The sequence below is a fragment of the Ylistrum balloti genome, unplaced genomic scaffold, assembly GCF_031769215.1.
Source record: "Ylistrum balloti isolate Yb309-2 unplaced genomic scaffold, AGI_CSIRO_Ybal_v1 Utg371356, whole genome shotgun sequence".
In the NCBI taxonomy this organism is placed as follows: domain Eukaryota; kingdom Metazoa; phylum Mollusca; class Bivalvia; order Pectinida; family Pectinidae; genus Ylistrum; species Ylistrum balloti.
The window spans coordinates 34,764-51,550 of NW_026782719.1; the positions used below are offsets into that span (position 1 = coordinate 34,764).

The 16,787-nt window shown below is 37.0% G+C and overlaps 1 protein-coding gene across 3 annotated transcripts in view; it reads right to left on the reverse strand.

Moving 5' to 3' along the window:
* The window catches only part of LOC132562144 (disks large homolog 2-like), a 200,188-nt gene that overhangs the window by 18,184 nt on the left and 165,217 nt on the right, over positions 1 to 16,787 (reverse strand). For all 3 annotated transcript variants that reach the window (XM_060226871.1, XM_060226873.1, XM_060226874.1), the window contains 2 exons: positions 5,353 to 5,509; positions 4,201 to 4,303 (listed from right to left, as the gene is read on the reverse strand). In XM_060226871.1, coding sequence (XP_060082854.1) covers positions 4,201 to 4,303; positions 5,353 to 5,509 — 260 coding nt within the window. The remainder of the gene's footprint in view (positions 1 to 4,200; positions 4,304 to 5,352; positions 5,510 to 16,787) is intronic.

Consider the following 16,787-nt stretch of genomic DNA (forward strand, 5'->3'; position numbering starts at 1 on the left):
TTGTCTAAAGATAATGATTTCTTCCATAGCAGGCTTATGCAGCACTATTCTCTGGACTAGACATCATTACTTCTGTCTATAACACCCCCTAGTGTCAACATCAGCATTCCCTCAGCCATCCTATAATTATGTTTTTGTATTTTTACACAATAAAACATGAAAATCACAGCTGTATATTGCACATAATCACAAACTCCACAATAAAATCTTGTATATATTAATATATTTTCAAATATATTTTAATGATAAAGTCAGTCTGAAATATAGTTATAATGAAAAATATCAATGATGCATATCAACAATGTGGGTATAACAGTGTTTGACAGTCAGTGTGGGTATAACAGTGTTTGACAGTCAGTGAGGGTATAACAGTGTTTGACAGTCAGTGTGGGTATAAAGGTGTTTGACAGTCAGTGTGGGTATAACAGTGTTCGACAGTTTGTGTGGGTATAACAGTGTTTGACAGTCAGTGTTGATATAACAGTGTTTGACAGTCAGTGTGGGTAAAGAGGTGTTTGACAGTTAGTGTGGGTATAAAGGTGTTTGACAGTTAGTGTGGGTATAAAGGTGTTTGACAGTCAGTGTGTGTATAACAGTGTTTGACAGTCAGTGTGGGTATAAAGGTGCTTGACAGTCAGTGTGGGTATAACAGTGTTTGACAGTTAGTGTGGGTATAAAGATGTTTGACAGTCAGTGTGGGTATAAAGGTGTTTGACAGTTAGTGAGGGTATAAAGGTGTTTGACAGTCAGTGTGGATATAACAGTGTTTGACAGTTAGTGTGGGTATAAAGGTGTTTGACAGTTAGTGTGGGTATAAAGGTGTTTGACAGTTAGTGTGGGTATAAAGGTGTTTGACAGTCAGTGTGGATATAACAGTGTTTGACAGTTAGTGTGGGTATAAAGGTGCTTGACAGTCAGTGTGGATATAACAGTGTTTGACAATCAGTGATGATTTAACAGTGTTTGACAGTCAGTGTGTGTATAACAGTGTTTGACAGTCAGTGTGGGTATAAAGGTGCTTGACAGTCAGTGTGGGTATAACAGTGTTTGACAGTTAGTGTGGGTATAAAGGTGTTTGACAGTCAGTGTGGATATAACAGTGTTTGACAGTTAGTGTGGGTATAAAGATGTTTGACAGTCAGTGTGGGTATAAAGGTGTTTGACAGTTAGTGTGGGTATAAAGGTGTTTGACAGTTAGTGTGGGTATAAAGGTGTTTGACAGTTAGTGAGGGTATAAAGGTGTTTGACAGTCAGTGTGGATATAACAGTGTTTGACAGTTAGTGTGGGTATAAAGGTGTTTGACAGTTAGTGTGGGTATAAAGGTGTTTGACAGTTAGTGTGGGTATAAAGGTGTTTGACAGTCAGTGTGGATATAACAGTGTTTGACAGTTAGTGTGGGTATAAAGATGTTTGACAGTCAGTGTGGGTATAACAGTGTTTGACAGTCAGTGTGGGTATAACAGTGTTTGACAGTCAGTGAGGGTATAACAGTGTTTGACAGTCAGTGAGGGTATAACAGTGTTTGACAGTCAGTGTGGGTATAACAGTGTTTGACAGTCAGTGTGGGTATAACAGTGTTTGACAGTCAGTGTGGGTATAACAGTGTTTGACAGTTAGTGTGGGTATAACAGTGTTTGACAGTCAGTTAGGGTATAAAGATGTTTGACAGTCAGTGTGGGTATAACAGTGTTTGACAGTTAGTGTGGGTATAACAGTGTTTGACAGTCAGTGAGGGTATAACAGTGTTTGACAGTCAGTGTGGGTATAAAGGTGTTTGACAGTCAGTGTGGGTAAAGAGGTGTTTGACAGTCAGTGTGGGTATAAAGGTGCTTGACAGTCAGTGTGGGTATAACAGTGTTTGACAGTCAGTGTGGGTATAACAGTGTTTGACAATCAGTGATGATTTAACAGTGCTTGACAGTCAGTGTGGGTATAACAGTGTTTGACAGTCAGTGTGGGTATAACAGTGTTTGACAGTCAGTGTGTGTATAACAGTGTTTGACAATCAGTGATGATTTAACAGTCTTTGACAGTCAGTGTGGGTATAACAGTGTTTGACAATCAGTGATGATTTAACAGTGTTTGACAGTCAGTGTGGGTATAACAGTGTTTGACAGTCAGTGTGGGTATAAAGGTGTTTGACAGTCAGTGTGGGTAAAGAGGTGTTTGACAGTCAGTGTGTGTATAACAGTGTTTGACAGTTAGTGTGGGTATAAAAGTGTTTGACATTCAGTGATGGTATAAAGGTGTTTGACAGTCAGTGTGGGTAAAGAGGTGTTTGACAGTCAGTGTGGGTATAAAGGTGTTTGACAGTCAGTGTGTGTATAACAGTGTTTGACAGTTAGTGTGGGTATGAAGGTGACAGTCAGTGATGGTATAAAGGTGTTTGACAGTCAGTGTGGGTAAAGAGGTGTTTGACAGTCAGTGTGGGTATAAAGGTGTTTGACAGTCAGTGAGGGTATAAAAGTGTTTGACAGTCAGTGTGTGTATAACAGTGTTCGACAGTTTGCGTGGGTATAAACAGTGTTTGACGATCAGTGATGATATAACCATGTTTGACAGTTTAAGTATAACAATGAGTATAACACAGTTAAGACTGGGTAGTTTTGTTTCTGACAGCCAGTGTAATAACCAACACTCACATAGAACAATTACCCTACTCTGGCTTCTGTAACTGTTCTCACACTGGATCAGACAGATCCCATTGATTTCACTTTGCCTCAGAACCACACAGGTCATTTCATACTTACTGACCTACTACCAAATCGCTAGCTATTGGCCACCAGGTCACACAACTGCAATTTTGGCTTGCCTATCCCCACTGCCTCTATGTAATTGTCTCTCAGATGCATGGATATAAAAAACTCTAATTACTAGGTGTCCCTGGGAGCCATTCCTGCCCTTTAGTGGTCATATACTCCACTGACCCTTGGGTCTCTTGCAGAGTCATCATTGATTAATTACAACATGTTATTTAAAGTAAATATATGGTCTCTAGCCATCATTAAGTGTACACTAATGAACACTATGTTAAGAGAAATCATCGCCAGAATTCTGAGATAAGGTAAGTGAGGCTAAGTTCTTACGCAGGGTATGTAATAAAATCCAAAAATTACTTAAATCTAAAGCTAACTTTTAATATATAACACCTAACTGACAACAAACATACTAGTTTTTATCACTTTTTGCCATATTTTTCATAATTTCTGAACATATCTCTCATTGTATATAAGAATGTGCACATCTTTGCTGGACAGTAGGAAGGAATCGAGCAAGGTTTAATTTGAACATGTAAGGCCTTGAGACTAAACTTAGTCCCCTAATTTTATAGTAACAGAATTTTTTTAAACTAGATTTTTGTTGGCACTGACACACATCATAAAGAGACCTACATTGTGTAGAATCTTAACCTGAGTGTTACAATGATATTGAATTTTTGTTTATTGCTTTTTAGAAACAATAATTTGCCTGTAAAATCCAAATTTGACCTTTATCTTTGACCCTCTGACCAAGTTTGATTTATATATATATATATATATATATTTTTTTTTTTGTGTATATTCCCATTTTCATTTAGAGCAATGGTAACCTGGACCTTTAACCTTAAACCTTTAACCTTTTGACCCCAAAACTTACTCCCATGCCAGCACTTGTTTCAAAGAAGCATAAGCAAAGTGCAACTGACCTTGAACTTGAAAATCAAACATATAAAAGACCTTGAGACAGACAACCAGATCACTATTGCAAACCCACATCCTGGACATTTGGTCCTATATTAGCTAAGTAATTCAAACTAGCCACATTCTACAACAAGAGATCCTAGAGGGATCTTGGCGCATACTATCATCTGACCTTTATTTGACCTTTAAATGTTGGATCTTTTCCCTTTTCCTGCTGTTTTTGCTCTTAATTAATGAAATATAAAAATTCCTCTTAAGAAATAGTGATAATAATTTTTAAATACCAAATCCATGATGACCGCTTATAATACCGACAAATACTATTTCATGGTCCTGTAATAAGCCCATCCCTACTTTGAATAAGCTGAGGTGGTGTGGGTTGGTTCACTTGGGTTATCGTAGAATTTTTGCTGTGGTTTAATCAGGGCCACGATCCAAGATGTAACTATGGCAGCCAATGAGTGTTTTCGGTAACCACAGAAGTTCCAACTGTTGGAAATAAAAACATGTGATACTCACCATCTGGTTTATAAAGGGCTACAATTTCTACAGTATCTCCGGCACCCTTTAGTGTTGCTGCCGCCTCTTCATGCGTCGCTAATCTCAAATCATGGTTATTTACCTACAAACAAAACAAAGCATTCTCTAGTAAGTTCATCTTTTCATTACCAGTTAACAAGATTTAGATGAAACTGTTTTATTACAATCCTTTTTTAACACATGTACCAAAATTTCTAACCCGGAAAAAATGTTTGTATGGATACAAACAAAGTGAGTAAGGAGTCATATAGAACCCCCCTCCCCCTTCCCCTCCCCCCTGGATTAGGAAATAAGCAATCATTATAACTTGATTATTTTCAATTACTCTCCAGCTGTTCAGGCGTTCATGAGATGTATCTTGTACACATATTTTTTTCATTTCCAAAGTAAGGTCAAAGGTGACTTTTGACCTTTAATCTTGACCAATGACTGCTAAAATCTCGATTGGATTTTTCATTTCCAAAGTAAGGTCAAAGGTGACTTTTGACCTTTAATCTTGACCAATGACTGCTAAAATCTCGATTGGATTTTTCATTTCCAAAGTAAGGTCAAAGGTGACTTTTGACCTTTAATCTTGACCAATGACTGCCAAAAAACTAATCAGATGAAGACCCTGGTGGTATGATAATATGGTATGAATATGAATGAGATGCGTTCAGTGGCTCATGAGAGATCTCGTACAAAATGTTATCATTGGTGCACAAATGGCTGTATTAAGAGACTACTATAGACAACCTTGCCTAATTTGAGCGAATAAAAAAACATGGTTTGAAAAATTTAAACTTCAATTTTAAAGAAGCCTGGAATTGTTGTTTAAGTAAAAAAAAAAAAGTCAATCATCATTCCCGTGTTTGAACACAACAATCTTGTCACCCTATAAATAATTCTTTAGTAATTACACACCCACTTTAAAGACATTGTTGAATACATGACACTTAAAGGTGATGATAGGCAGTTTACTTTCATTCCGTTAGGTTACTTAACGACACGATAATTTCAGTAAAGTAAACATGTTGTTGCTATCCAATACAGTAAGTAGACACACACAATAAATGTTTTACCTTCCTTTTTGTTCTTTTTTTGAAAAATTTCTTAAAATCTTTTTGGCAATAATAATGAGAATGGACTTACTGATAAAATTTGATCCCCTCTGCGTAGTTCTCCTCCAAGATCCGCCGGACCACCAGCCAAAATGAAGGACACGAAAATACCTTCTCCATCCTCGCCGCCAACAATGTTAAAACCTAGACCCGTGGAACCTTTCTTTAAGATGACTTTTCTAGGCTCCCTGTAATGATAAATAACACAGAACTGAACGATCAAGTTATATACTCACACATTTTCACTGATGATTAAATACAATCTACAAATTTTCGTGGATTCATAGGACTTTTCTTGGTACACTTGACCACTCTACAAGACAAAGGCCAATTAATAATATTACAGTCAATTTGTTATGTGGTCAGCTTTGCAGACCTGATATAGTTTTCCTTTGTGAAGATCAAATTGGTATCAATTCCTGAAAAATGATATTTTCATTAAGAACATTTAAAAACTCTACTTAATACTTCCGTCCATGTTTACAAAAGTTTATCATAATCCATAATTGGCTGAAAGGCAAGTCTTCTTCAGGAGTCCATACAAACAACATGTACCAGGAAGTGGTGTATTTTACAAGTTATTGTATCATCTATCCGATAAGACATTAAAAAAAAGTTCTGTAAATATGGTTTGGTTGATAGCACTTAAGAGTCCTATGGTTATTTAAGGATGGGCACTTCGAGAATGCAAGGTGTGTTCAGAGCACGTGAGGCTGCAATATGTTTACACAAGCCCTTAAATTGACTTTATAGTGCTACCTCATTGAAGTATACTGTCCAAGATCTCTAAAAGGTCATCCTACCCGGTCACATTTCAATGATGATGGGCAAACCGGTCATTACTCTGCTAATATACGGAATGCTAAACAAGGAATAGAAGTTATCATTTTCAAAAAAGCTGGTATTTCTCTGCCTGGGGACAGAGCCAAAAGCCTTCCTGCTGGGTGAAATTCTCATCCAAAGACCAAAAGTGAGAAAGTGTCAAGGGAGACATTAGGAAGAAGTAAGATTTTTACATAAAATTAATGGTTGACACATTACCTTTCTACTGACTGTTCTGTTGTCAGTTGAAGACAAAAAATTAAAGTTAATAGTTAATTGCAACAAACTCGGCGCAATGAAGTTAATATCTTTATTACTTACATCTATCGGTTTCGCTCGACCACGTGGTCTTCTTCAGGACAATTTGTGTTGTGAATCTTACCCCTAAAGTACTAAAATGTGGTGTCTTTTTCGATTGTGACGTCATACAATACATACCATGTGATCTTATCCAGTAACACCCCATGATGTTTCATCAGTAGATAATCAAGTAATTAAACTGGTTTAGTCTAAACTGGAAAACCATTATACTGGCAAAACTACAAATCTATGAGATGTAAATAAATCAAAATCTACGAAATAATATCAACATTAGAACAGTTCATCCAAACAGATTCGGATGCTGACTTGTATCTTTGCAATCCACACTTCGGATTTGTTCGGTGTGGAGGCGGTACTTCATAAATCACTGTCCGATAATTCTTTATCCTTTTTCAGTAACTCTGTTACTGAGTCCAAAACTGGTTTAAAGTTTTTATGAGCTGATCCTACTGTTCTGGTGCCTTCAGCTGGTTACAATTGTTTACAAACTTTTTGCTTATACAAAGTTTTTACTGGCCTGCGGGCTTTGTTAGCATGTCTTTTAAGGCTTCGTAGGCAAGCATACATGTGCACATATCTGATACATGGGATACGTATTCTGGTCTTCAATTTTGTGGTCTTCGTGTTGGCCATTACAATATAATATTCAAACCTCCCGCCTGAGATGTTCTTGGTATTCTAATCGAGCTTTCTTCAGTACATAGTCCGCAATTTGTATCAGTGACATTAGAAAACAAACCCGTAACTACGAACTCATCAACATAATGAAGTGACAACATAAAATGTCCCGCTAATGATTCGCTTGAGTGTTTGTTGATTACACAGTATAAATGATTGCCTATTTGTATGTTAGTTGTAGCAGACTTTTTTCTGACATATTGCATACCGTGTTTTTCACATGTGATTAAATATATGACATTCACAATCTGACATGTGATATGACCCTTAGTTTTGAATTCTTTTTTTGTGGCGAAGCTTTCAAATGTCTCCGTTAGTACCATATATTGGCAGACTCGACATTTCCTCCTGTACGGACCGCTCCAAGGATGGGGGGGCGTTGCGGTTAATGTCACTCGTAACTAACAAATTTTGAATTGATGGTGGTTTGAGGCTGGCTACCAGCATTTTATACACTAAAAAGCTGCCTGGACTTTCACGTAGGATGTATTTGTACTTTTTTACAGACCAGTCTATTGGCAGGTTGAGAGGGTTATCTGGGAAAACGAAAGGCAAAAATTGTCTTGGATGTGATGTACAACACTGACTCTTACATTGTCAGTTAAATAATAAATTGTTTTGGACGTGACGTAAAACACTGACTGTCCTATCGTCAGTTGAATTCTAAATTGTCATTGATGTAATGTCAAACACTGACTGTCCCAATATCGGATCTTGTTAAGATTTTCTTTGACTCAGCTCTTTCCACAATGCTAGTTAGATAGGTGTACACCGTGCTTGTTATTAGATTTAGCTAAGGTACCCCAGCCTTATAAAACCACAACCATTAAACAGTGTTAGCCACTCTCAAATGCCCATCCATTCTCATTACACAGCCATCAGGTAGAATATCATCCCACGAACTTGATGGGTAATTACAGTTTTAAGTACATCTAAAAATGTACAATTGTGTTTTTAGCAGTTGTGTTATTACAGTTTGCCTGTTTCTATCAATTCCTTGTTACCAAAACCAGGGTAATTACTGGAGCAGTTTATTGTTTACAATCACTCAAGCACACGTTTTTGCAGTAGTTAATATGACAGAACCAAACACTATTAAATCTTAGAGTACAACTTTCTGTTTCACTGAGATTGACCAGATAGGAGCCTACTTGGAAATTAACCGATCTACACATATCATTATGTCAAAACAACAATTAACTCAGAGATCTTGTCAAACACCACTTTTTTCATTTAACAGCCTCTGAGGTGATGAATGTTTATGATCTATTATCTAGGATACTCTCTGTATGACCTTGACCTTATTTTGAACAAGAAGGACCAAGAGAGTCTAAAATTGAGAGAGATATATATATTTAGTATTCTATGAGAAATAACAACAAAAATTGAACATAAAAAAGCTTAGTCTGGTAGTCTGGTGGCAGTCCTTTCCCCAAGTTCAACACAGTCTTTGATACTTCAGGAATTGGACTGAATTGAAGACAGCACTTTATAAATTTGAGCAATATATGGTTTTAGAGAAAAATAAACCAGAATATTTCAGAGATCGAAAGAATGACCACAAATAGAGGTCACAGATGATATTCAAATTCTAAAGTCAAGCACCTGGAATGATTAAAGCTGAAAATCTGAAGAAGTTTAACCTGAGAGTTATTTTAACAGTAAGTTGAGTATAGACATTGTAATCCTCAGTAAGAATGACATAGATCGGTGAGGATGAATGAGCCGTCACCATGCTGGTTGTGGGCCCACACTACATCAAACCTAAACCCACTAATTAATGACTTAGCTAATTACAAGTGAGGAATACAATGCACCTCCCCTGTGGTAGCACTCCCGAGCTAACTACTGTGTCAGCGCTATAGATCCTATTCAACCGACCCATTTTCCTCTCCGTTTTGATTAGCTGATTTATCTGTTATTGTTTTTAACCATTCTGGAAGATGTTTCAAAGTGCATAGCCTCTTACGCCCCAATAGTACACCCGCACTACCAGGGTAAAGTTTCTATCAGAAAACATACTGGTTACCAATTACAATGTCTGTGAGGTAAAGTCAAGACTCTATCAAATCTCTCTGTATAATATGCTATACAGCACTCCTGACATTTAGCCTCTGACTGACTACCTCCTGACCCTTGACCTCGGACTGCTTTGTGATCTTTAACCTCTGACCAACTAACCTACATCAAGATTCCTAGTCCTACAGCATTAATTAGTACGGCATTCCATTTGAAATAATTTGAAATATTTTTATTTCTTTGTGTCTGTGAGAATTCCCTTTACATATTTCGAGCATAAACACCTCTCTCTTTGTATCCCCTCCTTTTCCCAACTGTCTCTTCCTTTCCCCTATCCAATTCCTTATCACCACCACCCTCACCTCACCTGTCCTGCTGACCTCTTTCTATCCCTCCTCTACCCTTATTAACCCTTGCATATCCTTCGTCCCCTCCTCACCCCTACCCTATCAGTTATAACCCTGCCCTCACTCATCCAGTTTCCTCTCTCCTACATCATCTCTTATAACTTCCACCTTCACCCTTCCTTCTTTCTCCTCCTACCTATCCCATCCCTCATCACCCTGGCCCATCCTTCAAATTTCAGCCAATTACCGATGTTTCAGCTGAAAATTGCAAAACATATTACAAACACCTGTATAATGTGTTTCCATAGCAACATACCCCACATGGGTATCTTTGCTGTTGTACCTAAGTAATCAAATTATGAGTGGGTCCTTTCCTAGATAATTCAATTCGCCATTGGGTATATAATCACATTCCTGAATGCCTCAGGTAAATCGTCACCTTTGGTTCAACAAGATTCTGAATTCTGATAGACTCCAAACTGCTTGGAGCATCAGTAATTTGTAGGTGCTCTATACTGAAATTGAATATGTTACATAGGAATTTACCACCTTAATTTTTATTACATTTTGTCTACATTTGTAACACTTCTTAATGGCAACTGCACATACACAGACATATTCTGCCTAATAAGAAGACAGCCTCCTGTATTTTCCTGATGTTTGACACCTCTTAATCTCAATGGCGTATGGCTTCTACCAATGATGGCTGACATTCACAACATACCACTGATACTCCTACGCAATTTCATAATGTTGCCACCTCTCTCCAGCTGTAATCAATAAGAAGTCCCACAGTGCTTCTGTTTAAGGCCCCATCAGCAGCTTAATACCAACACAGTGTCATAATTACACATCAAATTCTATAACTTTATGATTTCCGTCAAATTTTTTTAAAGACAGTTCCAAGGCATTTCATTGCATTACTTCAAAGACACACTCTATGTGTCTTTGGCAAGGACAGACAATGACAATATATGGGCCTGTGACAGACAGACAGACAGAATCTATGGGAACACTGATATGGAGAAACACATACAATCTATTGGCCTGTGATGTATTATGGATAAACAGATGCAATCTATTGGTCAATCGGACAGAAAGACAGACAGAAAAAAACTTATAGGAGTCCTTGATATGGACAGACACAATCTATAAGTCTGCACCATGGACAGACAGACTCAATCGATGTGTCTAAACTGACTATCAAACACAATCTATGGGTTTGTGGCAAGGACCGACAGATACAATCTATGAACCCTTGACATAGACAGACACATCTAGAAGTCTGTGACATGGACAGACAGACCCAATCTTTGGGTCCCTGACATTGACAGACACATCTAGAAGTCTGTGACATGGACAGACAGACCACATTGATGGGTCCCTGACATTGACAGACACATCCAGAAGTCTGTGGCATGGATAGACAGACCCAATCTATGGATCCCTGACATTGACAGACACATCCAGAAGTCTGTGACATGGACAGACAGACCCAATCTATGTGCCCCTGACATTGACAGACAGACACAATCTACTGATCTAAGGGACAGAATGAAGGACAGAATTAATCCTATCAGTCCTTGACATGGACAGACAAAGCCAATCTATGTGTCCAATTAACACTGACACACAACCGTTGGGCTTGTAACATGAACAGACAATGGGTGAGAGAGGTTGACAAGTACATCCCTGAAATAAGATGTTCTTTATTGAACCAATACATCATTGGCTCTGGATACATACTTCAAACATCATTAATGAACTGCACTATGCAGTCTCTATTTAGTGTCTGCAGCATCGGATCATCTTTATTTCTTAGCAGAACCATGATATATATAGACAATTGGTATCTCAATACCGGTATTTTATATAGCTGTAAAATTACATAAGCTGCTTTCACCGTAAATAGATTACAGACAACGGCCACCTCATCTTTACACAACAGAAGTACATACTTGAAGGTAAATCAACATCAACCTTAACCTTCCCCTATCAACTGTAGGACTCAACTTCAGTAGATGTAAGCCAAGGAACAAACCTTCTCAAAGCCAATGAAGCCAAACAAAAACACATACCCTTGAACATTCTCCTATGTAACACTGTAACCTAACCTCCCACTTGTTAGTCCTAAAGACCAGGTTTCCTTCTATAACTGGCAACAGTAACTCTTTTCAAACAGAGAACAGAGGGATTGCCTAACAACAGTCTTCTTAATTTAGCTGCTGTCTTATCAGAGCTCCACTTCTGTAAATGTTAGCACTGAATGACCAGATAACTATGCTTCGAAATCCAAAATTTTCCTGGGCAATTTATTTTCACTGATATCCTGATGTTTTCACTTATTTTTGACCAATCAGATCACAGCATTTGCAGTGCAAACATCAATTCTCCCAGAATTATTGTAAACTTCAGAACGACAACCCTGGTAGAGATAGCTCTATGAAATGGTATGAAACTGTCCCTTCACTGAAATGTTTTGGCCCTGACCAATTCAATTTAATTATTAGAGTGAGGTGCTGCACACTGGTGAAAAAAGCAAACTTTCCACCTTACTCGATTAAATAGTAAGCATTTAACCAGAATCAAGTGTTTACCTTTCATCATCATAATGACTACCAGCAAGTCAATATTCACAAAGATTACTGGCGAGTCAATATTCATACTGATTACGAGTGAGTCAATATTCATACTGATCTCTAGTGAGTCAATATTCACAAAGATTACTGGCGAGTCAATATTCATACGGATCTCTAGTGAGTCAATATTCATACCGATTACTAGCGAGTCAATATTCATACTGATTACGAGTGAGTCAATATTCATATTGATCTCTAGTGAGTCAATATTCATACGGATTACTAGCGAGTCAATATTCATACTGATTACGAGTGAGTCAGTATTCATACTGATTACCAGTGAGTCAATATTCATATAGATTACTGGCGAGTCAATATTCATACTGATTACCGGCGAGTCAATATTCATACTGATTACCAGCGAGTCATTTTCCATCAAGATACCAGTTAGTTAATATTCATATTGGAAGTAGAAGTTGATCAAATTATCAACAACTTATTAGAAGTGAAACAGACTTGCAATCTTACTGCACTTATATATAACTCACAAATAACAGGTGAATAGGATGTAATTACCCAATTTGAGTATTCCAGAAAAGTTCAATGCAAAAATTCATTTTAGTTGAACGATACCTCAGCAATATTAAGGTGACCATTGAAGCTCCATTGGCAAACTTTCAAACAAGTCTTTTTTTTTATTTCAATTACTGTTTTTCAGAGAAATCCAGCTAGAAATCACATCCATAATTACTAGACTTCAATGCCAAGACAGGTACTTCAACTTGGCTCAGAACCATTTTGTCTCTGTAAATTCTCTACTTTGAGAAAACTAACAGTATTCTAAATATGTTTGTATATATACTGCCACAAAAATTTTTCGTTTTCTCCATGCAATTATATTTTTTACCAATAAAACTGAAAAATCCACAAGCGACCCTGGAGAAGGATGGAATATATTTATCAAACATGTCAAAGGCACCAGATAAATTTGTCTGCCACCTGCAATGTTCCAAACTCAATTATGTATTAACGGAGTTCACAGAGTGATTTTTTCACCAGCAGGAGCTAGAGAAAGGGTTGAAATTTGATTTCCCTTCAGTATCAATGGCAGCATGCATGTAATATACAAACTAAGGTAAGCATATTGAGTTGGCAAATGGAATTATTTCTGAACACACACATGTCAAATTATACCAGCCCATCTTCATTAAGTCTCAGGAAAAACCAGTCCAAGTCGAAAACATGCTATATATCTGACACCCTGGTTATTCAAAAATATGAATCAGAATTTCCTGTTTCTGCATTAGAACTTGTTTTATTTTCATTCCAATGATAAAAAAGAGTGAGAATCTTGATACATGCCTATAAACAGATCTCAAGGCACAATTTCACATACCATATACACAGTGATAGCAGTTTGTTTTTAACCTTGTAAGACTCCATCAGCTATAGAGGAAAACAAATGAATTTTATGCAAAAAAAAAAAAAAAAAACCCCAAAGCTTTCAAGGAGCCTTTGTGTCAATATTTCAGATTCAGTTCAATTTTCAAAATTTTACATGCAACATTTATCAGACAAACATGCTTTTATTTCACATTTGATGTTCCCTGCATCACACAATAACAGACATGTTGATTCCCGATCATTTCAAGGATGTTGTCTTCAGCAATATTGTTAGTGTTAGAACACTAAGCCTTGGGGAACATATACACAATACTGATCGTGACTACCCAGTAAAAGGATACTTGGCAATCATGACTTCTAGGAGCCCCAGGGACTATATTACCAATGCCAAAACATCATGGAGGAAAGTTTATACCCCAATACATTGGGATGTCATTTTCGAGGAAAATTCACTTGTCATATACGATTTATCTAAATTTGATGTAAATCTGTAGTCAGCAGACATAGTGGGTGGGTTATATTACAATGTTGCTACATGAAAATGCTGTAAAACAGAGGCATTGAATCTCAAGTAACTGTGACGCCTGAATTACTTTTCCATGCACTTTAGGTGAATCAGTATCGTCACACTTCATTCATCAAACCTAGGTCTAAGGGCTGAGAATTGATTTACCATAACTCAGTACATCCCCATACAGGAATTAATTCCCTAAATGTTTCAGGGTTTTCTCTCGTAGATATTTTGGCTGGGAGGATGTACATACTGTGGAACTTCTCCAAACTATGTATAGGACATGAACATTTGCATGGTCAGTTTAGGGAGGGTTCAGTTCGTAGAAGTGAAGCAAGTAGGCGGAGTTCCAATTTGGATGTAATTGAAATGATTCCATTTTGAATGTTATATTAACCATTCCATTTGTTTTCAGTATTTACACAACACATGTCCAACTGAATACAAAAAAAAAAAAATTCAAAGTGCAAAAATATTTTTATCAATTGAAAAAACAGTGAGATTTATGTACAATATGTGACTTCAGTCAAAAAGAATTCCGCACATTGCCGTGTAAATCTAGGAAAGTTTGTTACATAGAGACAAATATAGCCCCGGTCAGGTGGTCCACTTGTCTGAAGTGCGTCCAATCAATATATTTGATAAATAGGTGTTTCTGTTGATCAGTACAAAACACTCCAATGATATTCCTATGTAATATACACTAACAATATTCCATAACTTACCATTCAGATGCGAAACTGCGGCTTTCTAACTCTGCATCAGTACTTGTCTTAGTTCGTAGCCGTGCTTTGACGAAATGATCAATTTGTTTCATACTGTTTTATTTTGTCATTGGAGATAGCTACATATAATGTTTATTATAACCCTCTCGATCAGGATAGGCCTAGCCATGACAGGTAAGCGACAGGGCTGCAAAGCTTACGACTGTCACCACAAGTGTTGATAACAAGGTCCCCTGGTTAGAATGTGCATCTTGATCACTTGGATAGGCCAGTTTTGACTACTAATATCAAGTACATTTCAATAATTTCACACAAACATAGTCCAAATTGAGCAGAATTGACATCAGGAAGTTTTTAATTACTAAAATAAAAAGGTTATAATTATGTACATCTCCATTTCTTTTGGTTTCCAGAGTTGATCAATTTGAAAAGGATAAGTTTGAGGAAGTTGTACCGTATATCTTTTTGATAACATTTAACAAATTTTAGACCATTTCTTCATTCCTTGATATAAACTACAAGTTGAAAGTTAAGGAATACCAAATAACTTAACCTTAATTGAAAAAATATTAAAACAGGCGTTATAAAAATTGTCTCACATCTTAATTCAAATTAATAGTTTCTTCGGAATTAAGGTATACACTGACTTTGCTTCTGTTGGAACACTTTTAATGTGCATCAACTAATTCTGATATATTTTTTGAGAAAACAATTTTCAATTACACTAGACTGTAATGCCTGTTTTCAAGCCTTGTTTGGCACAATTCTGTTTACGATATCTTTCTCCTTAACCACGAAAAAAAGATCAATCGTTTGTCGGCAAAACCAAGGATGTCAATGTCGGATTGGCTATACATGTATGTCTCATTTCTGTATCAATCACGGCATGCTTGCTCCACTACTTTGCATAATTTTGCAAAACCTTCTCTGATTTCTCTTGCAATGTCTACGACAAAATCACAGATCTAGCCATGCTTATTGGCTCATGTTGAATACTGGACAGAGTTGTGGTTTTTCAATAGCTACGTTTACAATACTTGGCTGGGCATGTACAGCTAAAATAAAAAGTAAATCCAACAGACAAAAACACACGAATACAGCTGAAGAAAATCAATAATAAGGAGAGAAATTACCCGAGAAGAACATCAGGTTTTCTTGTCACTATTCTACGTATGTGTTGGCTGATTAAGAAGATATGTCTACCTGTCTCTCATAGCCACATTCAGATCTGGCTTCTAGGGCATCATAGCAACAACAGACATGTCTTCTTGTGTGTTATAGCCACTACAGACAGACATCTCACAGTGACAACAGACAAGTCTTCTAGTGTCTAATAGTGACAACAGACAAGTCTTCTAGTGTCTAATAGTGACAAAACACATGTCTTCTTGTGTCTAATAGCAACAACAGACATGTCTTCTTGTGTGTTATAGCCACTATAGACAGACATCTCACAGTGACAACAGACAAGTCTTCTAGTGTCTAATAGTGACAACAGACAAGTCTTCTAGTGTCTAATAGTGACAAAACACATGTCTTCTAGTGTCTAATAGCAACAACAGACACGTCTTCTTGTGTGTTATAGCCACTATAGACTGACATCTCACAGTGACAACAGACAAGTCTTCTAGTGTCTAATAGTGACAACAGACAAGTCTTCTAGTGCCTAATAGTGACAACAGACATGTCTTCTCTTGACACAACAGACATGCCTTCTAGTGTCTCGACGTCACCAGTCACATCTTCTTGTGTCTCATAGCAACAACAGACATTCTTTTAGTGTCTTAAAAACATGTCCTCTCCTGTCTAATAGGCACAACAGACATGTCTTCTCATGTCTCATAGCCACAAAATACATGTCTCATACTCACAACACACGTCTTGTTATGTCCCATAGCGACAACACACATTTTTTTAGTATCTTAAAACTATATCTTCTCCTATCTCATTAAAGCCACAACAGACATGTTTTCTTGTGTGTCATGTATGAAAATCATGCTTTTCTATTTTTTGACTAAGAACTTAAAAGAGATGTATAACTATGTCTCAAATGACATGTA